At 31.7% G+C, this 23,632-nt stretch overlaps 2 protein-coding genes across 3 annotated transcripts; one reads left to right on the top strand and one right to left on the bottom strand.

Moving 5' to 3' along the window:
* Positions 1-6,508, bottom strand: LOC143057062 (EF-hand domain-containing protein D2-like). The gene is made up of 4 exons (XM_076230292.1): positions 6,220-6,508; positions 3,455-3,602; positions 2,343-2,480; positions 1-154 (listed from the first exon to the last, which is right to left on the bottom strand). Exons 1-4 carry the CDS (start codon positions 6,378-6,380, stop codon positions 23-25), a joined length of 579 nt encoding a protein of 192 aa, XP_076086407.1. The 5' UTR covers positions 6,381-6,508; the 3' UTR covers positions 1-22.
* A 1,432-nt stretch (positions 6,509-7,940) lies between these two features.
* LOC143056891 (translocation protein SEC62-like) lies at positions 7,941-22,515 on the top strand. Of its 2 annotated transcripts, none has more exons than XM_076230065.1 (9): positions 7,941-8,309; positions 14,154-14,271; positions 14,523-14,625; positions 15,962-16,067; positions 16,898-16,987; positions 17,576-17,677; positions 19,284-19,344; positions 20,337-20,456; positions 21,771-22,515. In XM_076230065.1, the coding sequence occupies exons 1-9, from the start codon at positions 7,956-7,958 to the stop codon at positions 22,202-22,204; spliced, it is 1,488 nt and encodes a 495-aa protein (XP_076086180.1). In that variant the 5' UTR covers positions 7,941-7,955; the 3' UTR covers positions 22,205-22,515. The 2 variants fall into 2 exon arrangements, with proteins under 2 accessions (XP_076086180.1, XP_076086182.1); XM_076230067.1 differs by lacking the exon at positions 7,941-8,309 and adding an exon at positions 9,960-10,067.
* Positions 22,516-23,632: the final 1,117 nt, after the last annotated feature.

Genomic DNA, 23,632 nt, shown 5'->3' with positions numbered 1-23,632 from the left:
TGGACATATTTAACACTTTTTATCAATTAAACACTGATGCCTTTTCTTTAAATGCCTTCTTCCTTTCCTTTGCTTCTTCTGCTTGCTTCTTCTTTTCCTCTTGTTCTTGTTTTATTTCGTTTTCAAATTTCTTGTCCCTTGTTTGAACATCAATCTGTACAAAAAGACAACACATAAAACTTTGCAAAGGAATAACAAATCTTTCTGGAACTCAATATTGTCTATATTATCATGACATACATTTTGTAATAAAAGAACAACTTTCTGTCTAGATTTTGCAACTGAATGGCAATTTTCACGCTTATAGTATTTTTCATGTTGAAAATTGTCTTCTATTCCATGAAAGTTTTGGTGATATTGACCATGTTAAATGTACAGTAGATATATTCATGATAAGAAAATTGTCTTGCAGATCACTGGAATCAAGGAGTCATATGTGTCTTTAAGAAAAATACTTCCTTGCATTGAGTTGTGTCGCTGTCTGTTTAAACTTAACCCCAATTTGTTTTATCAACGATACTATGGATTCATTTGAGGGTTTTAACTCTAGTGGATAGAGAAAAAATATTTAATTTTATTATTATTTTATTTCATGGTTGTACTAACATCTGCATATGAACCCATTGAAAATATGTGCCTGTCCCAAGTCAGGAGCCTGTAATTCAGTGGTTGTCGTTTGTTTATGTGTTACATATTTGTTTTTCGTTCATTTGTTTACATAAATGAGGCCGTTAGTTTTCTCGTTTGAATTGTTTTACATTGTCTTATCAGGGCCTATTATAGCTGACTATGCGGTATGGGCTTTGCTCATTGTTGAAGGCTGTACTGTGACTTATAGTTGTTAATGTCTGTGTCATTTTGGTCTTTTGTGGATAGTTGTCTCATTGGCAATCATACCACATCTTCTTTTTTATATTAGTTGAGAATTAAAATTTGTGGTTTATGTATGAGGGCCCTCATGGGGTTTTTGATTATGTGATTACTTGGCCGTTTTTTTAATGATTATTTGATTATTTAGCCAAATATTTCATGATTATTTGATTACCTAGGACTGTATTTTTAGTTTATGATTATTTGATTACTAAAGATAAGCAAATATTTAATGATTATGTGATTATATTGGCAAAAAAATGGTGATTATGTGATTACTAGGACCCCATGAGGGGCCTCATGTATACCAAGTACCAACTAAATCCATGAAAACTTTTATCCCACAAATGATAATGAATCAACAGTAATATTCCACAAAAGATATATGGATTCCACAACAGCAACAAGTGTATTACTCCAATAGAGACAGTTAAATTTTAATATCTAAAGCGCAAGGCTTGTCGAGCTTTTTAAATAGTTAAAATTTAACTGTTGAGAGTGGAGAAATATAGTGATACACGCGTTACAGTGGTGGAATCTCTTTCTCTAATGTTTTTTCATCCTTCCTCTCAAAGATTTGAGGAAAGTTGTGTACTTTTGATGTGACGTCATCAGGTATGGTCGCCTTTTTTCATGACGTCACAATAAGAAAATTCAGAAGAAAACAAGAAAATTTAACGTCACAATTAAATTTCAACCAATCATTTGCAGAGAACAGATTTTTCTGTGAGTTGAAATATTTTTCTCACACAGGTCAGGAAATGTGAAAATAGCACAAAAATTAGAGAAAACCATATCAACATGTTAACTTAAGTATATAATCTGCCTAGCACCAATCTTAGACTGTAAGACAGGTAAGTGGTCCTTTCAAGTCTACATGAATACTTGACTTATTAATTTCATGTGAATCTCACACAAATAATACACGATAAGCATCATCCTTGACTTTTGGAAAATTGTTTAAATATTACAAAAACTTTGCATTCATTTAAACAACAAAGTGGCAATATTGAAAGGTAAACTTGTCTGTTTTAATTCCTTTTTCAATTTTGATGATACATGTAAGTGATTAAGGTCTATAAAATGATTAAGAAAATTGAAAGTAAAGTGTCTACTATCATGACTATTAGATTCAGATATTTGTATAATACATTCTTATTTTTGGGCAGAGTCTACAATAGAAAATGGTGGATACTATGTTTTCAGATTTGTGAGTTCATCCATCCATATGTTTGTTTATCACACATAAGGCTTAAGCTTTTGCTTTTAAGTCAGTTTACAATCAAAACTTATTTTCATCAGCTTACATGTATTAATGTTTTTTTTTATTTATGATGAGTCTGGCAACGGTTTCCATTCACAGGTATTCTTGTTATGAATGTTTGAGTCGAATGAAATGATCAAATTTCAGATTTTAAGTATAAAAACCAAATGATTTGTAAAAGAAGTCAAAATCATAACAATAAACAAACCTTTGCCTCAAAAAAGTTTTTGGCTCCTTTTACTCCTTCAGCATCAACATCAATTTCTGTCATGTTGTCAAACAGAGCCATTAAACCACTATCTGCATCTAACTCTCCTAAATTAGCTTTACGGAATATCAGTAAAAACTACAAAATAAACAACAATGTAAGGGAATATTGATCAGTCAAACTACAAGATAATAGTATCATTATGGAATATCAGTCAAAACTACAAGATAATAATATCACTAATAGGGAATATCAGTCAAAAGGTCTAGAAGAAAAATATCATTATGGAGTATCAGACAAAACTACAAGATAATAATATCCTTATGGAATATCAGTCAAAACTACAAGATAATAATATCACTAATAGGGAATATCAGTCAAAAGGTCTTGATAAAAAATATCATTATGGAGTATCAGTCAAAACTACAAGATAATAATATCATTAGGGAATATCAGTTAACACTTTCAAGATAAAAATATCAGCATCTAAAGGAAACACTGAAAAAAAAATTCCAGAAAAAAATTTCAGCCTTAAGGTGGCTCGAGTTGTCTTCCTCCATCTTGAATTTTGAAGAAGCAGATAACTGTGGTCTAGATATTTGATGAATAAATTATGTGCAAATTTTGAGAGTTGTATGTAATTTATGTAAAAGACTTTTGATATAAATATAGAAAATTGTCTGTTTTATCATAATTACAGTTTTAATTTCTCAAAAACACCTTGTTTGTGTTTGATTAGATTTTTTTTCAACTTTGCCAAATAAGGGGAGATAACTCAGATAAAGTAATTTTTATAATAGAAAGTGTTACGAAATTACCTATTTTGATATGTAGCAAGAAAGCAATTTTCTCACATTTTATCTTACAGTTCTCATAGAACGTTTTCTTTTTATCACACAAAATTTGATTTTTCATGCATAATCTATACAGAATCTGACAATTTTGCACAACCTGTAGCGTGAAAAAAAGTCCTGTGACCCATATTTTTTAATACAGTTTTGAAAAAAGCATGATAAAAACTTCATATTGACAAGTTATAAAAAAAATCTATTAACTTTAATTAAGACGCCCTTGCCACCTTAAACATGTTAAAGAATGTGATAATAGCAAACCTCTCTAAAGTTTATCTTTCCATCGTTGTCTTCATCAATCTCCTTTATCATGGCTTTGAGTGACAGATGGGTCTGAGGAGCTTCCAACTTTTCCATCATCAGTTTTAGTTCATGGAAATCAATGAACTTATCTTTTCCGGTATCATATCTGAAAAAACACCAATATTAAGTTAACTTATAATATTTTTAAAAGATGCCTCTGTTTGGCAAATTTGATTATCTCCCTTGAATATAATGCAATGGACCAGGATTACCATGATTACATGTAGCTATAGTCAGGGTAATTTAAATAATGTTACATTTTGTTAGTAAATAATGGAAACTGTCAAGATTGAATTCTGTTATCCTTGTTTTGGAATTCTTTATCATGTTTATAAGATTTAAAACATGTAAAATGGTTGTTATCTCAAAAATTAAATTCATCCCATCTGACAGTGTTCTCCTCTAAGCCCCTAGATACATGTACATCTAGACATTTTAAATATTTTCACCACAGTTCTATCTGAACATAATTTATTTAAAAATACATTTAAATATATTAAATGTTTTGCTAAGGTTTGATGTAAATGTGCTATTTATGCAGTTTCAATTTCTTTCTTTTCCCATTGACCATGTTGACCTTGGCTTTTATAAAATCATCTATGTCTACTGGAAGTGCTAGAGTGGACTTCAGGAATTGTCTTATCAATACAGTACAACTAGGACATCCACCTAATTATGTCCACGGTCAGTCTTCTTGAATGGTCAACATCAAATGACCTGTCCCAGTTTTCACATGTGTAACAGCATCACAACGATTTTCAGAAAAGGTGATAAGGCAGGAGTTAGGGCATTAGTTTATGGTAGGATTTAGGGCACAAGTTCACAAAACTATGGCCAAGATATTTTATTATATCATTGAGATTGGAGGAAAATAGAGATTCTCTTATCATCAGGAATGGTTGGAGGTGTTTGAAAATGCATTGGCTTTTTAAACCATTGAACCTCTTGGATGTGAAATTGTGGTTTTCAAGCTGAGGTACTGGATGGTTTGTTAATTGGAAGGCTTGGTGGACAAAAAGGGACAATCACTTACCATTTATACAAGGTTCCATTCATCCAGTGTCTATTTTTGTAAAATAATCATAAGTTTAATGTACAAATACAAATGTATGCATCAACTTCTCAAATTAAAAAATATCAACATGATTAAAAAAACACACTAGATCGTGATATACATGTACATGTACATTGTATATCTAAAAGCTGAATTTGAAAACAGGTTCATGTTCAACTGTTTATGTGGACCTTTAAATATTCATTATTCAGAAAATTTTCTGATAGTCAGAATATGTCACCTCTATAAACCTGGTGCCATCATTTGTTCCTAGGACCATCAGAGACTGGAACCAACTACCAATTTCAGAGCTGAATTCGTAAAAAGTGGTGGTCCTAAGGACTGAACTATTGACGTCATCCAACAATCATTTTTCATTGTGGCGTCAGATATTTTGTATAATGACATCCACATTTTACGGTAACCTACATTTTTGTATGTGATGTCCAGTAATGGTGGACAAATAGCGATAAGGTGTATTCCACCCGGTATCAGGTCCGTTCGTGCTCAATACATTTTCGCACCCTACATGTTTGCACCTCGCACGTTCGCACCCAAGGTCCGTTCCCACTCTACACGTTCACACCCAATTTTAATTCAAATTCCAGTTGAATAATTGGAAAATCATGATTGTTGTTTTAAATTGCTTTTGTGTAAATAGTTAATACTGAATGTATTTATAGCTTGGTATGAGTAAAACATTGAAGATTTAAAATGAAAAACACAAAAGATTATTGTTTTTAACAAGTCAATGAAACAAAGTTATATGGGTACGAAGTCCCCAATTACGGAAGAAAAATCAATAAAAAAAAAAAAAAAAAAAAATTCGGAAATTTTTCCGAATTTTTCATTCTACTAATGAACTCAAAATCGTTAACTTATTTTTCCAGATCTACTTCCGTTTCCGGTCTTGTTTGCATCGTTTGCATGAGACTGTGAATAAAATGTATATTTATCAACATATCAACAAATAAAGGAAGGAATTCAACACCATATCATTTTTAATAATAGTTTGATATGAAAAAAACGTTACCTGGATAACAGCGTTTCTTTGTTTACATTGAGTCAATGAATATGACGTCACAACTTGAATAACGTCACAACTAAATCCCTAACAACAGAACCAATATCGGAAACGTTACGGTATTTCCGTTTTTTTTTATCAACATGTTTGAATTAAAAAAAAAATAATACAGACTTCTTCCCCATTCACAGGTAATGCCTGCCTCATATTAGGCTAGCGATACACTATCCAAAACATGATTTAGATTTATTCAACAACAAAAAAATCCTGTCTCACTTTATTTTGAGACAATGACAACAATTATACTTATAAGAATACACTTGCCAAAACTTGATTACAAAGTTATTAAACACAAAAGCAATTAAAATTGGGCGCGATCATGTAGGGTGCGAAAGTGAAAGGGGGCGAACATGAGTGGGTGCGAACATGTAGGGTGCGAAAGTGAAAGGGGGCGAACATGAGTGGGTGCGACCGTGAATGGGCGCGATCAGACCCGGATTCGTTCCACCCTATCTCTATTTTTTTCAGGCCAGGGTAGTCATGGTAAAAATGTAGTCCCTGCAAAGATTAATCAGCTACTAAATATCAGTTATTTTCATTTAGACAAAATAAGCAACTGAACTTTTAGGTACAATGTATGCTTACTTATTGAATATTTTCTGAAAGTCTTGGATCTGTTTACGTGAAAATTCTTTGAATTCGGTGTATGGGTTGAAAACCTGACTCGATTTAATGACAGTTTCTTCATCTCCTTCGTTAATATTTACTCTCCTTTCAAGTTTCTTCGCCAATTCGTCTGTTGCCATGATGCTTTCTTTAAAATGTATTGTTACAGTGACAAACGATCATAAAACATCACTTTACTCGGTACTTGACACTTCCTTCTTCCTCCCAATAATTACTTCCGGTTACTGTCAACAATTGAGACATGCCATAAGATGGCTTGTAATCCCGTGAAAAAAAAGAGCAAATTAAAATTTGACTTGAATGATTTAAGGAATCATTTGGTAAATTCTATATAGAAAATACACTTTTTTTTACCTCGATTTCCAAATGAACAAATACAATTTATTTCTTCATTTATTTACAAGTATCATCGTTTATATAAATATATATGATACGATTGATGATGCCCGGCGCTTATGGATCTTATACATGTAATCAGAGACATATAATACAATTGTATTATATGTCTCTGATGTAATATTATTTGTATCTTATAGCTTCAGTGAATTAGGTATACATTTGCTGTTTCCTTTAATAAAGTAGTGCTATACTTTGAGAATTAAAGCTCATATTGTTTTCAGGTTAAACTCTTTTTATAAACATCATATTTTTTTGTTTTCATTGATCTCATTTTTGTTCATGATTAAACACGGATACGAAAGTCAACAATTTTAAGGTAAATGATCTCCAACTTATATTATTGTTTATCAGATATTTTAAATATGCCACCATAGACGTTAAACAAGGCTATCAATGAATTGATTCAATAATTTATTAAAGTAACCACGAAGACTCGAAAAGTCAAGTAATTCTTTGAACCACGAAGTTACCCAAGGCCTTAAACACGTCACAGTTATGATCTACATCGCATTCATTTTGTTTTTGATGATCATTTTGCAATTTATTTTGTCTTTGCACTATAATTGGGTCTCCAATGGGTTGGAAAGGGTTATCAATCTGTATTTTTTTCTTAATTTGTAGGTCATTTATATTTATCTCTATATTTTCTGATTTTTTTGCACGATTCTATATTTTCAATACCGTTTCGCCCATAATCTCTATATTCTTTACATTTTCATAGCTGTTCAGTAATGCAGCATGATGAAATAATAAGAAATAAAATAACCCCTTCCAGTTCTTTTTTTTTTTTTAAATAATAGACTTAAAACCCTACAGCCGTCTTCTTGTGACGGCAACACTGAAAGAATTAGTAATAGAATACCGCCCCCTTTATCGTCATAAAAAGAAAGCAGAAAGCAATGACACGGTCCTTTAAAAAAGACAAATAAATTGATTTCCAGTTACTGTCATGAACGCCTGTATTTCATTTTTTTCGCAAGGCTTTAATAAAATATCGGCCTGAACATCATCAGTGCTTGAAATATTGGCCACTGCATGGACGTTAAGCAACCAACGGTTAATAAATAAATTAATCATCCTCAATATAACCAATTCCTACATGATTTTTTAAATGCATCACCTTATTTGACGGAAGCTATGTAAATATGTATTAAAATATATCATGGCATATCTACACGGAGGACGACACGTTATAAATGTATAGAACATATAGCTCCAGGCTCTGTGACTTTGTTCGAAACTAGGAAGTTAAAAATGGTAAGTACTTTTGTAATTCCAGTCCAAAATCTGACAAAATGACAAAAGGACAACAAGGTATTCCTTTACGATCAAATGTGGTCATTAAACCACAATTTATTATCACTGATTTCTCGTCTGATGAAGATGTTGATTCGGATGAGAATGTCGATGAAAATTCTGATACAGATAATGAAAAAGGAAACGATAATTATGATGGAAATTTTTTCAAAAAGCAAAGTTTTGATCATGAAGGTATTGTTCCTATGGAAGTACTTCAGGAAAATAAACCAAATTCATTGATTGAAAATATGACCGAAAATGATGCAGAGGAAGAAGACGAAAAGCCCATTGAGGAGACTGAGGATGAAAAAAATAGAAGAAATTTCTTGGATTGGAAACAGAAGTTAGAGGTATTTGACCTGCTGGTTTTTTTTTTTACCGAACGCAGTCGTTCTATTGTGCTTTAAACATGAAAACTCGGGTATTTCTGAAGTTTTGGTATAGTCGAAGGTTGTTGTTTTTAATATTTTTCTTTGTTTTCCCCCCATCATTTCTGTAGATAAGTTACTTTTTGATATAATTCAGGTTTAAAGCAAATACGTACGTTTATTGTGGTAAAGTTATATCAAATCCGAATTTCCAAATTTATTAATTTGCATTTCAGGTATTTGTTTATTCACTAGTATATTATCGTTCATTTCAACAAAATAAAATTACAAAAATACTGAACTCCGAGGAAAATTCAAAACGAAAAGTCCCTACTCAAATGTCAAAATAAACACACCAAACGAAAGTATACCAACTGTCATATTCCTGACTTGGTACAGGCATTTGTTTTAAATTTGCTTTGTTAAGACATTTCTTTTCTTTTCGTAATAAAATAAAGATTGTGATTGCTGAAGCAGAGCAGTGTAATACTTCTTAACCAGTGGCGGATCCAGCCATTTTAAAAAGGGGGGTTCCCAACACAGAATAAAGGGGGGGGGGTTCCAACTATATGCTCCCATTCAAGTGCATTGATCGACCCAAAAAAGGGGGGTTCCAACCCCCGGACCCCTCCTGGATCCGCCACTGTTAACTTTTATCGGGGCGATTCCAGTTGTGAAAGTTCCAGTTGTGAAAAAACAACAACTGTGGTTTGTATTATTGTGGACATTCTGCCGTCAAGGTCATGTGGTCGGATATATAGTTATACCAGAGACATATATACTGAATTGTATTATATGTCTCTGGTTATACTTATTTCATTGAGTGCTTCAATTATGCAACTTTATATAAACCTTCACCAAATAAATTATGTTTCACGGTAGCACAATCATCATAGAGATATACACAGTGTATTATAATGTGAATGTTTAAAATAAAATTTTCTAAAAAAAAAAAGGGGAAATAGTGCATGCATTTTTTTTTTAAACGAGACAATCAGCAATCCTTCTTTTTTTTTCGTTCTCTTAAAATAAAGATGTTATTTTACAAATTGTTATTCAGCCTTGAAAATAAGATGGAGCTTCCTCGTTGTAAAGTTGTTGCCATGTTGAGAGAATTTGCCATGCATGCATGTAGTCAAAGTAAACTGACTTGATAAATTTTTAATTTTGCATTACAAAAGAGATATTTTAGGTAACTTATATTATTTGTGTATTCATTTATTTTCCGAGTGTAGTATTATTAAGAACAAAAATCAAAGATCACCATTCAGTGGCGGATCCAGAACTTTTCCTAAAGGGGGGGGGGGGGGTTAGTGACTGACCTAATGAGGGGGGGGCGCTCTAGTCATGCTTCAATTATTCCCTATATAATCAACCAAATTTTTCCCAGGCCCCCTCCCCCCTGGATCCGCCTATGCCATTAGCAGTCAGTCATGATTAAGTTGCAATAAATATCTCAACTTTATTTGTGAGAATTGAAATCTGAATTTATCATCCCGGATGTCTTAAATATCTTCATTTACATAACACAGTTTTGAAAAATGAATAACTATTGTAATTTTAGAATAGGAAAATCGAATCATTTAAAATAATTTCGATTAAGTTCAATTTCCTTCTCGTCGATATCGCATTACGGTAAAACGGTCGTGTGTCCGGGCCTCGGTACAGTTTTTAGAAAGACTCCACGTAAAATTTGTAAACATGGCAGACAAAAGGAAAAATCGTCGAAGAAATGATAAGGCAATGATTTTTGGTCTCCAATATCATATTTGTACATATATTGTAGTAATGAACGAATTTCAATCATAAGGAAAAAGCTTTATCATGTTTTTGGGTTGATTCCATACTTGATCATTGCATATGACGTCCTTTCCGTTGGTGTAACATATGGTGGTTTTGTTTCCTATTTTTATTATTCCACTGAATGAAACATTACCCCCTGAGTTGTAAATAACACAGGGAAAAAATGAACCTCTAATAACATGTTTTCTTAAAAGTCAGTGACAGACTGGTACTGTAGACTTGTGTCATTTTGATCTGTGTCAGACTATGTCTTAGTCCGAGATAACTCTGACGTCCAACGGCTGTTTTGCCAGACAAGCTGGGGCCGTGGGACGTCAGAGCTCGTCCCATATCAAAAAGTGGAAATTTGCGCACCTAAAATAAATACATAAATCAGGCATCAATCTGTCCATTTTTCATTTATCTCTTCATTTATGTAAGTTTCACCTAAATGTACCTGCCACCCTTTATTTTCTCATATTTAGACAGTTTTCACAAAGACCCGTCGATTTCTGCATTTTGACCTTCATTTTCCACGATTATCACGTGACCACGAGAAAACAAGTGATGATTTATGCAAATGACCATATTCTAACACCCCGTTCATTTACAATGCAAGTAATCTAAATGTCCAAAGCTTTCGATTGTTATCGTGGTTGGCACTAAATGCTTAATACCTATCTCCTGTAAAGGAGATGAAAAATCATGGTTAGTTACTAAATGACAAATATCGATCTCCTATATACCATGTATAAAGGAGGTGATAAAAATATAATTATTTGCATATTTGAGTCTCGAGGTCGCGAAATCCCTCGTAACATGAAGTCCATTTGAAAATAAAAGAAAAATGTCTAAATGGATGACCCCTTTATATGAGAAAATAAAGGGTGGCAGGTAGAACTTACATAAATGAAGAGATAAATGAAAAATGAACAGATTGATCCCCGATTTATATAATTCGAAGGCCGCCATTCGGCACCAGAAGCGACGAAGCAACGCATCTATTTTGGGTAGGCAAATATCCACTTTTTGATACTGCTCTGACGTCCCATGGCCCCAGCTTGTCTGGCAAAACAGCCGTTGGACGTCAGAGTAATCTCGGACTAACTATATGTCTATGATCAATCTAAAAATTAAACCCCAATTTCATCATTTGATCAAATCAGTGTTGGTTCACGCAACAAAACATGTTCTCTTCCATTCATTTTTACCCTCTTTCACCTTTGCACCCCACACATTCATACCTTTGGTTAGTTCACACCCTTTTTGAAAGGTTTTGTTTTAAATAACTTTTTCATTGTGTTTAAGTTATTGAACAAAATAAAGATATTTAGTCTTTTTATTTTGAAATAAAGTGACATACTTAAAACATAAACAGGGTTCCTTTGTGTTTTGTGAATTATTTTGATTAAAGGCATATTGCCATGATGATCAGGGCTGATCCAGGATTTTTGAAAAGGGGCATAATTTCATAGAAGGGATTATGTACCGCCGTGGTACAAATGTACATGTGGTATCAGTTACATGTATCAAACACTGACATTGCCATGGCAGTAAAAATTTACTAAATATTTGATATAAACATATACATTTGGTTGTAAATCTGAAAAAACATCAAATCATTTGAAAAAATTAGGTTTGGAGTGTACATGTACATGGTGTATGGCACAAATGAACACAGGGGGTGAACATTTGTGATGCTTAGGGTGCGAACATGTTAACGGTCCTGTAGCCCTTTTCACAAAAAATCTGAAGTGTAAAATTAATTTTACGACAAAAATATTTAGTTGAAAGTGTTAAGGAATATTTAAAATTTACATAAATTTTACACTTACGTTTTTTTGTGAAAAGGGCTACAGATACCCCACAATTGATCAGCCTTCAAGGTAATCAAAGAAGAGCTTTACCCAAATGGCAAAAAAATGTGTGTTGTTGTTTTGGTACAAAGATGTATATATATGTACTCTGTACTCTGATTGTTTACATACAGGGTCGCCTCTTTGATGATTTTTTTGTGACTCCCATTCAGCCTCCTCTCCCATTTCTAAAAATTCTGGATCCACAACCAAAATTTTAGTTTAGATAAGTGTGTTCTGCTCACAGTAATCATTTACAGTAGAAGTCAAAATTCACCTGTACTTTTGTGCACATCATAAACAAGATGTCTGTCAAATATTTAACATCTACATTTGTATTTTCATCGTCTAGACAGCTGACCAATGAATATCCCTACATAAAAAAAATTGAGACTAAATAAATTATTTGAAGCTTTTATACATTTGATGACAAGATCTGTGTAAATATCTGACAAATACAATTTAGCCAGCTCTGAGGCATTAGAACAATAATGCTATCATTATGACATCATTGTTGTGCACTCTTTTGTCAAAACTCATAAATTTGACTATTTTCCAACAAAATTTATTAGTGTTTTGCTTCAAATCACAATGCAACATATAAGAACCACCATGATCATTATGATTCTTTGTTTATAGCATATAGATCTGTAACTAACTCAGGATTAAGGTTCTGATCAAGGTAGTTTTTGATGTACATTTTGTAGTTGAAGCCTAATCAACTTAAAACTTACGTATGTACACATGTTCATTATGATAGAATCTTTCAAATGTTAATGTCAAATTAGAGATTGAACCCCAATTTTCACAGTCCACTTATCATAGAAAAAGATAGTGCGAGAGGGGCATCCGTGTACATGTACTTTGGGCACTTTTTTTTATCCTATATATTTTAGCATCCAAGTTGGTGGAAGACACCCAATATACTCTTAACACCTGTTATAATCTTTAAACTTGATAGTTTGATCCCTTAGGCAAATTACTGTCATTGCAGGTGTGCAAAAGGTGTGGAGGAATGCTAGCCAATGTTAAACATGTTAAGATACAATGTATTCTTCTTTCACTCCACTCAACTTGACTCAAGAATAGTTATGTTATGTTCAATTTGACAGTTTAATTTATTCTGTTTCATAGAAGGCCTTAGAACATTGTTAGAAGTAGATTGTTTATCATGCGATTGAATTGGAATCTTGTATATTGAAATTTTGTATATTTGTTTGTAAAGTACCAAAAGATACACCTGTCAGTTGTGTAATTGGTGATCTTGGTCATTAACCTATGTACTGTACATCTGGATTTATTATATTTGTGGGATAATAATTTTTGTGGATTTTGTGGTTAAAGACGGACTAGGTCATGTACATGTAGGTGAACCACAAACTTCAACGTTCTATTTTTATTTGTTAAATTTTGAAAAATCAACTATCCACAAAAAATGTATACCCACGAAAAATATAAGAATCCACAGTACATACTACATTGAATTTTTTAACTACTTTTTGTTTCCTTAGTACAAAACAATGTTCAATGTAGTATGTACTGTGGATTCTTATATTTTTCGTGGGTATACATTTTTTGTAGATAGTTGATTTTTCAAAATTTAACAAATTTAACAACAGCATGACACGGTTCCAACGTGAAAATTGGAAAATTGAAAAAAAAATGTAGTTTTCTGGGACGCCTTCCTACGTCTGGCAATGGCTACTTTTTTTCTGGGACGCCTTCTTAATCAAAAAAGCCTTGACAGACGTCTTAATTATTTGGACTAGCTATACTAACAATTTAAAAAATTGATTTTGTGTTATTAACTTGTTGTATATAATGACAGCAAAAAAACATAATATAAATTATAAGTATATACATGATATATGTGTGGCCATAGCCCATACCATTATTTCAGGTACTATAACTCAAGTTGTTTTTGAAATATATACAATGTATATCAACTTCTAATTGGTGACTGAAATAATGGTATGGGCTATGGCATATATCATGTATATACTTATAATTTATGTTATGTTTTTTTGCTGTCATTATATACAACATTTTGTGACTGTTATAAATAAGATACATTCTTATTAACATTAAACCATTGTCAAATAATCACTAATTGTGCTGTCTCCAACCTCTCTAGATTAATTTGGAAGCTGAAATCTGTTGTTTCAACTATTTTATTTTTATTTTGTAGAATGGAGAAGAAAAGTGTACAAAAGAGGAATATGCGGTGGCCAAACATCTACGATTTAATATACCCATTAAAGAGGCCAAGTTTGTAGCAATGGGAGAAGAAGTCAAATGTTTCATAGGTTTGTTGAATTAAGGTTTTGACTACACCAGTTTAAGAAGGAAAGGTTTTAGGAATCTGACATTAAAGATATTGAAAGTTTTTTTATAAAACTTTACATAGACACACTTTTCACAATCATAAAAACATTACAAAATTTGCTGAATTAACATAGAATATGAGAAAGTCAGTCAACAGCAAGGTTTGTCTTATTGTTAAGAAAATGAAAGAGAATTTAGAATTTTGTTTAATGATTTTTTTTTAAACTTTCAGCTAAAGATGCTGTAGATGCTTTAATGGATTCAAAATGGGCGAAGAAGTCTGACGGTGAAATACAGATCTCGGACAGGAAGTCATGTGTTAATCTGATGAATACGTAAGTCTAATACAGACATAATATGTTTCATATTACAATCTGTTTTCACAGTCAAATTGCATTGAATATAGAAATGTCAACTTATTGGTAACGGTTATGTGCCTCTGAAGAGTTTTTATAAAGAATCCAGGTTCTGCAGCATTTTAGAGTTGTTTGTTTCTAATAAAAGTTGTTGTTTATTTTACTCGAAATATTTCATTTGGAACAGGTATCAATGGTTGTAAGTAAAAGAGAACAACCATATACATGTCTTGAAATGTAAATTTTATTAGTACTCTGCTTGAAAAATCCCCAATGAAGACTCACATTCTACTTGTTTCTAAGCCTCAAATGAATATTTTAATGTCCCATTAATGGGCATTATGTTTTCTGGTCTGTTCGTCCGTTCGTTCCTCCGTCCTTCCATCAGTCTCTCTGTCCCGCTTCAGGGAAAGGTTTTGGTCGAGGTAGTTTTTGATGAAGTTGAGGTCCAATCAACTTGAAACTTAATACACATGTTCCCTATGACATGATCTTTCTCATTTTAATGCCAAATTAAGAGATTTTACCCCATTTTCACTGTCCACTGAACATAGAAAATGATAGTGTGGATCGGTTATCTGTGTACTATGGACACATTCTTGTTATATTTATTATAAGGCAATGCATAATTAATTTTTAATTTATTAGAAATGAAATGAACATACATGACATAACTTAAAATAAAAATAAAACTTTTGAAAAAATTGTTACAAACATGAAAAAGGAACAAATCCAATTTAGAAAAAAAAGGTCAACATATATACATGTACATGAAATGAACTAAACCAAATTTTGCATATTCAGAAATTTTTATCCCCCACGTACAATAGTAGAAGGACATGATCATTTCTGGTGTGTGCATCCATTTGTCTGTCTGTCTTCATTTGTCTGTCTGTCCCGCTTCAGGTTAAAGTTTTTGGTCAAGGTAGTTTTTGATGAAGTTGAAGTCACATCAACTTGAAGCTTAGTACACATGTTCCCTATGATATCTTTCTAATTTAAATGCCAAATATGAGTTTTGGCCCCAATTTCACGGTCCACTGAACATAGAAAATGATAGTTTGAGAAGGGCATCTGTGTACTATGGACACATTCTTGTTTTTAAAGTTGAAATGTAGAATGAATTTGTGAAATTTATCATAATCTACAATCTTGGAAGTTTTTCATGTTTTAAATATGAAAATTTAACTGCCTACTATAAATTAAACACAGCAAGGATTAGGGGGGTAGGGAATCCATGTACTGTGGACACATTCTTGTTTATGAATAAATTATCTTTGATTATTTGTGCAATATTTTTACTTTTTTATTCCAGTTTCCTTCAGAAAGGACTATTCCACAGAGCAATAAAAGTGGAGAGAAAGAAAGATAAAAGTGACAAAGCAAAGAAAAAGAAAAAAGATGATGATGCTATTGAGGAGGTTTGTTGGTATTACATCTTATTTAAAAACAGTAGCCTTTCTTTAATACATATTCTATGTATTTTTAGAACATCACTAGCTATGTTTTTTTAGCTTTGAGTGTTTCTGGTGAAGTAAGGTAGATCCAGAAAAGTTCTTCAGACGCAATCAATGTATAGATGTAATATTCTATTCAGTCCATCCTTAGAACATGTTGAGCGTCATTCAATTTTTTTGATTTTTGAATTTTTTTTTGATTATTTTACTTTTTAAAAAATGTGTGGAAAAGCATAAAATTAAAGACTAAAACAAGTGCTACATGTATAAATGAGGAGTCTTTGAAACGAAGTACCACAGATTAGAAAATTCTCTACAGTTACATCCTAAATGAGACGTAAATCTTCAATACTCAGTAAAACCTGAAAGAAAAAAGAATACATAAGTTATGTCAACCTTTTAAGAATGCAGCTAGAGGCCAAACTTTATATATCTAATGCATCCAAACCACTGTTCTGGTTTTACCTTCATCAGGAACGCTTAAAGCTGAAAATTTGAAAGCCATGTATGTATATATAAGAACCAAAACAGTTGTAGGGCTATATGGTGATTTAATATGTATGAAATAGTTACGGTAGTATTGTAAAGCTAAGGTTGACCCAATTTTCAAGGTCCATTGAACATTGAAGATGATAGTTCGAGTGCTGCATCTGTGTACTATGGACACATTCTTGTTATTTCCAACTTTATCTTTAGAAACAAATTACAAACTAGATCATATTGATAAATAAAGTAAACCTGACAATGTTAGATCAAATTTGCTGATTCTGTAGTTTATAAATATTTTATTCAAGGATAAAAAGTCAAAGAAGGAGAAGAAAAAAGCCATCACAGATGGACAGGATAGTGAGTCAAAAACAGAGGATAAAAAGAAAGACAAGAAGGTGTGATTTAAGTTCATTATGTTTAATTAACTAGAATTAGTAAAATATTGAGAATAGATTTGACAGTGCCATCACCAAAAAATTTAAAGGCTACCTAAAAAACTGATAGCTGGAGATCCCTAGGAATTTTTATACGTTACTTAGAGGAATTATGTTTAGGTCTGTGCGTTTGTTTTAGTTGTCTTTATAATGTTTGTTCTTTAATAAGTTTGTCCGGCTATACAGCTTCAGGTTAAAGTTTTTGTCCAGGTAGTTTTTGATGAAGTAGTCCTATTAAAATGATAGTGCGAGAAGGGCGTCTGTGTACTATATGGACACATTCTTGTTTTTAAAGTTAAAATGAAGTGTGAATTTGTGAAATTTATCATAATCTATAATCTTGAAATTTTTCACGTTTTAAAATTTTAAAATTTAACTGCTTCGAGAGAAGAGATATATTGTGTCAAAGTATAAATTGCACACAGCAAGGATAAGACAGAAAAAACAAAAATCAACTTCTTAATAGAAATTACCAAATAAAGATTAGAAAGAATTGCTTTAAAAAATCTATTATTTTAGAAACGTAATTTGCAGCTGTTAAATTTTCAGGATGAAGATAAAAAAGAGGAAAAAAAAGAAGAAAAGAAGAAGAAAGAAAGAAGACTGAAGTTAAACATGCATGACGACCAAATTTTCCTTGACGGAGATAATGTAAGTTTGGTTTGACAGTTGATATTTGAACCAATTATATGTCATAGAATTATGTCGTCTTTACATAAAACTTTTGAAAAGATAACAATATATCTTGAAGAATCATTTATTTAATATATTTTTTTGTAACTAGCAATCCTCTATTAAGGAAATCATTTTAGGAAGAACATGCCCTGAAATGTAGTATTTTTATACGCCCGTCAAAATTTTCACAGGATGTATTATGGTATACAAATGTACGGTGTCCGTCCGTCTGTCTGTCCGGCGTATACATGTCGCACCGTAACTTGAGAACGACTTATCTAAATTTCATGAAACTTAATATAGTTGTTTTTTATGATGGTCAAATGATCTGTATACTTTTTGGTGAAAATAAGATTTAAACTTTTTGAGTTACAGCACTTTGTAACTAAAACAGGGGTGTGTATTTTTTCACATGTCGCACCGTATCTCAAAAACGATTCTTGATTATTGCTTAAAACTTGATCACACTTCTTATTTATGTTAATCTTAATATCTGTATACTTTTTGGTGATGATTCAAAATTTCATTTTTGACTTATTGAGTATTTTGTAAAAAAGGGGGAGGGTTTTTTACATGTCGCGCCGTATCTCAAAAACGATTTATGATTATTGCTTAAAACATTACACACTTCTTTGTTATATTAATCTAAAGATCTGTATACTTTTTGGTGATGATTCAAAATTTCATTTTTGAGTTATTGAGTATTTTGTAAAAAAGGGGGAGGGGGTTTTTACATGTCGTGCCGTATCTCAAAAACGATTTATGATTATTGCTTTAAACTTTACACACTTCTTTGTTATATTAATCTAAAGATCTGTATACTTTTTGGTGATGACTCAAAATTTTATTTTAGTGATATTTGTAAAAAAAAACAGGGTGGGGGGGGGGGGGGTTCACATGTCCCGCCGTGTCTCAAAAGCAATAAATGGTAATTGCTTAAAACTTTCTCAGAAACTATTTATGATTATTGCATAAAACTTCCACACAAGACGTCGGGCGTATTATGCGCTCATGGCGCAGCTGTTTATTAACAGATTTGGTCCCAGAAATCACTTGTGACATATCAACAGGTTTAAGATTTAAAAACTGATTCAACTGGTCAAAATTTTTAAAAGTAAAATGAAATTTCTGAAATTCCTAAGAAAAAAACTAAACAAAGTCACATGACATATTTGGAATCAAAATCATGGTCAGTCTGATGAAAAACATATGTGTCTACCCTTTGCTTACAAGGATCTAAAAAAAAACGCTCTGAAAGATTTGTGTATAAAAGAATTTTCTGTATCCTCTGGATTTATCAGAATGATACACATCTTCAAATATTTGGAGGTTGAAATTTCATTGGCTGATGTTATGATTACCAGAACAGGAAAGAGAACAGATCCTTGTTAGCAATGAATTGGACAGGGGTTTTATATTTAAATATTTTTTTTTTATCACATGGTCAATTTAGGAGCAGATGTCTTGAAGAGGCAGAAAGTAAAATTATCAAAAACAAAGTTTTGCTTGACAAAACAGGATTTTGATGAAAGTAGAAATTTTTTAAACATGTGAAATAAAGTTATATTTTTTTGTCTTCTAGATATATGTGTGGATATATGACCCTATACCAGCAAAGACATTTTTAATTGGACTTCTTATGGGTAAGTTTGAAATTTGTACTTTTATTTCATTGGTTCGTATTTTTGTACATGTGTATAAGATGGGACTTTCAATGGCTTTCATTGTATTACAATAGTTGAACATGAAATATATGTATCAGGGAGGGGAAAGATACCATAGGGACATTGAAACTCATAAGTTGAGAATAAATTGACAATGCCATGGCTAAAAAGAAAAAGTAAAAATGACAAACAAAATATAGAGCACAAAACACAACATAGAAAACTAAAGACTAAACATTAGCCAATTTATTGATATAAAAATAAGAAGATGTGGTATGATTGCTAATGAGGAAACTCCACCAGAGACCAAATAACATTGAAGTTAATAACTATAGAACACTGGCCTTCAACAATGAGCAAAACCCAAAATATATGTATTTATTATGGTGATTGTTTAAAAAGAAGTGAACAAAAAAAACAGGTTTATCGATTGATTTCAGAAAACACTATTACAAAGACAATAACAATCAAAACCATGGAGTAAACAAAGACTCAAAAATCAAAGGACATTTACATCAAAAGTTATGAATAATAAATAAGAAACAACAAGAACTCCACTAAAAACTGGGAGTGAAATCAGGTCCTTCGGAAGGGTAAGCATTTCCTGCACTGTATACGGCACCCATCGTGTTACTTCTTTGTTCAGTTCGGTAAAAAAAATGCAGTAAAATTCAAAAGGCTAGTTTTAATAAATGTTATGCTAATTTCATCACATTTTTCACAATGCAATGCAAAACTTCTCAATCTACCAAATTGCAGAGAAGGAATTGACTTGCTGCATTGAAATAAAAACATATATTGATATCTTTCAGATTTAAGCCTGCAAAATAAAAACAATGATGTCAACCATATTTTGTATTAAAAACTAGTAGACAAAATTCATGTATCAGAATTGTATTCTATATGATGTATATATTGATTTATATGAATAAGATATTGTTTTAACTAACTCTATTGTTTATGTTGTACAGTTGTTGGAGCAGTTGGATTCTGTTTGTTTCCCCTGTGGCCAGATGAGATAAGAATCGGTGTTTACTACCTTAGTTTAGTAGGCGCTAGTTTTGTTGGATTTGTTCTATTTTTAGTTGTTTGTAAGTATTAATTATTTTTTTACTTAATTTTTATTGACTACCATCATAAAAAGTCATGAATAATCGATATTTATTTATTATCCTAAAATTCTTTTCTTCTGGGGAAATCGAAGGGGTAACCTTTTAGTTTAAACACATTTATTTATAGTGGATTGGGAAACAAGTTTTGCAACTTATATTAATCCCTTTCCTCTTTGCGTGTGTGATTGCTGCCTTGTAGCGGCATTAGCCTGCTCTTTTTCGAAATCTACAAGGGTGTCTTTAACGTGCAAGAGATATGGCTCTCTCTTAAGGGCATACGATACAGTTACAGGGGAGGTAATGACTTTGTTAACGTAAAATGTTATTTTCGCGACGTCAAACTGTGACATTTCGGGAAAAGATGCATTTTTCGACCGATTTTTATCACTCAAACTGATTAAATTTGAAAACGAGTGCATGGACCCCTATTTTTGAAAATGACATTTTGTTTCATTTTACAGAAAGCTTATGTAGACCAAATTTTATAAAACTGTAAATAGTGCATTTTTTTTAATTTTGATAAATATACAGCGAAAAATGACGTTTTTTTCTCAATTCATGACCATTTGATAAATATGTATTATTTATGAATAAAAAATGCATAAATTTTTAAGATACCTAGCTATAAAATACAGAAATTACAAATTATTTAACAAAAAATAATTTGTGTTTATCTTTTAAAACAAAAAGTTATGGCTTTCTTTCGAAAGAGAAAATACGGCCACAAATCCGAATTTTGAGCAAATATACAAAATTTCCACCTCATTTAACTCAAAAAGTAGCACATGAAGGTATATTTTTTATTACATATTTGATTTAATCAGGTAAAAAATAGTCTATATGCAAATTTTCATCAACTTGTAAATACAGAATCAAAACTGTATCGTATGCCCTTAACACGGGTCAGCCATTTATCGTCCCCTTCCGACGGACTATCATCGTTTCCTCAAGACCATACTCGCAAATGGTGTCAAGGGAGAGCCAAAATTCAGTTCCTGAAATTTTCATCCCAGACGGGAATCGAACCAGGAACCTTTGTGTTAGTAGTCCGATGCACTAACCACTACACCACGGCTCTCTTTTCAGTCATAGGTGTAGATAACAACCAACTGTTTATAAGAAAATCTCACAAAAATAGATCTTTTTCACTGTCTTACATGTCTTTTTATAAACTAGAAATTTATTTTATCATTTAAAAACAAAAATGAAACTATATACTCTATAGGAGATGTGTTCACTTTAAATAATACACCAATTAGTTCAAGCTTAACCTCTTCTGTTTATCTATTCCAGTGAAACAGATATTGTTTTGTTTGCTATGGTTACTGACATTTGGAAAAATACATTTCTGGCTGTTCCCGAATTTAACAGAAGATGTTGGTGTTCTAGAATCATTTAAGCCATTTTATGAAGTTAAACGACCAGGTGAAACAAAAAAAGCCAAAGACGTTAAAAAAGAAATGAGAAAACGGAGGGAAAAAGCTCTTGAAAATGAAGAAACGGAGAGCGAAACACAAGAAATGGACGCAGAAAAAACAGAAGAACAAGGATTCGAAATGGTATCTCACGAAGATATAACTGAAAATGGGGATAAAGTTCAAGATGAGAATGAGGAGGAAGATAAAGATCATGAAGGAGATGACGAAGACGTCGGCGAAGAGGAAGATGTAAAAGACAATGAAACAGGAGACAACTCTGACAATGGTGAAGATAAAAAAAATAAATGAACAATTGTGTCCTTGTTTTAATCTAGTCTGTTATCATTTCGGGAAAATGGATTTTATTTCAATAGAATAGCAAAAATGAGGATAAATGTGACCCTTGTAATATGTTTAAAGGTCAATATTGGTTCAATAGATATTTATGTCATATGTAGCTTGCATAATTTCAAGAATTTGCCTTACTCAATGGTTCAAGGGTTAATTGTAGTGGCCCTGTTTATTTCCTTGAACCATTTAAGGAAATAAATTATGGGTCCATTTTTTTACTGGTACATTTGTAGTCATAAAAGGAAAGAAAAATAAATTATTGAATTTCATTTCATTGTATCATACAAATTGCCAGAGTTAGATATTTATTTTTCACAATCGCACAAATAGTTGATTCATAAATCAGACTTAAACATGTTTAAATTACATATTTGTGACAAAAACTATACAATAGGGAACCTGTAGTAAAAGGTGGGGTACCAGTTGAATGTATAAGAGAACCAGGGTAGAAATAATTGCCAAAATTGCACCTTTATTTTAATTTATATTCAGGGCTGTCACATTAAAATGAATGTTGAAGGGTAGGTAGGGGGGAGTTTATTTTTTGATGTGGTTGTGCATCATTTATGGTTAAGTATCCTATGATGTAGATGATGTACACACAATTTCTTAAAGATAGTATGTTTGTTATGTATTTTTGAAGTCCCTTCATAACCTCCCACATTCATTTTAATGGAATATTCTTTAGTGAATTGGTCAGAGTCAGATAGTTTATTTTTAAACCAAATATTAAAAAAATAATCATTTCTGTGTTTTAGAACACAGGCTAAATTTGAACACTGGATATTTTATTATAAAAAAAACTTTGAGAAAAGAAACACCTTCAAAGCTTACACAGTTAATCTTAGAAATAGTATAAAAGGACCCATTAAAGTAAATTATTATGATTTAAGGCCATTTTAAAATAGAGAATTATGATTTTTTTTAAAATTTTCATACATTTGCCCCTTTAACTTTAATTAATCAGGTCCTGTTTTTTTCAATGATTGCACGTCTTGGAAATATACTAAAGTATAGTTTGGTATCTTGTATGAAGTGAACCAATGTTCTAAATATGTTGTTATTGTAAAAAAAACTCATTTCATGAAAATTAAAAAAGATGTTACTACATGTACCTGTACTTCTAAGGTGGTAACAGTAATTTCCTGGCAATAATACTGTATGTACCATTTCAAGTCATCATCATTTCATGCTTTTTTTCTGAACATTTGTAAGCATTTATTAGAATACAACTGCCTCATGCATGCAGTATTTTATTATTGTTAAATTGCGTAATGCATTAGAAGTAATGATTATTGTGTGAATCTTGTTTCATTTTAACATGTGATACAGAGATAATTGTTGCATCACATTTTACTGTTCATTCTTCAACATCAACCAATAATT

Source organism: Mytilus galloprovincialis, chromosome 13, assembly GCF_965363235.1.
Source record: "Mytilus galloprovincialis chromosome 13, xbMytGall1.hap1.1, whole genome shotgun sequence".
Taxonomy (NCBI): Eukaryota; Metazoa; Mollusca; class Bivalvia; order Mytilida; family Mytilidae; genus Mytilus; species Mytilus galloprovincialis.
Note: the sequence above shows the minus strand (reverse complement) of the source record. Positions and strands in the feature narration are given on the sequence as shown.

Excerpts from the sequence above, each read along its gene's own strand:
- LOC143057062 (XM_076230292.1), bottom strand. The coding sequence starts at position 6,380 with ATGGCAACAGACGAATTGGCGAAGAAACTTGAAAGGAGAGTAAATATT. Across the intron at positions 3,603-6,219 it reads TTTCAGAAAATATTCAATAA|ATATGATACCGGAAAAGATA; the intron begins GTAAGCATACAT and ends GTGTTTTTTCAG. Across the intron at positions 2,481-3,454 it reads GAAAGATAAACTTTAGAGAG|TTTTTACTGATATTCCGTAA; the intron begins GTTTGCTATTAT and ends TTTATTTTGTAG.
- LOC143056891 (XM_076230065.1), top strand. The coding sequence starts at position 7,956 with ATGACAAAAGGACAACAAGGTATTCCTTTACGATCAAATGTGGTCATT. Across the intron at positions 8,310-14,153 it reads ATTGGAAACAGAAGTTAGAG|AATGGAGAAGAAAAGTGTAC; the intron begins GTATTTGACCTG and ends TTTATTTTGTAG. Across the intron at positions 19,345-20,336 it reads TTTAATTGGACTTCTTATGG|TTGTTGGAGCAGTTGGATTC; the intron begins GTAAGTTTGAAA and ends TATGTTGTACAG.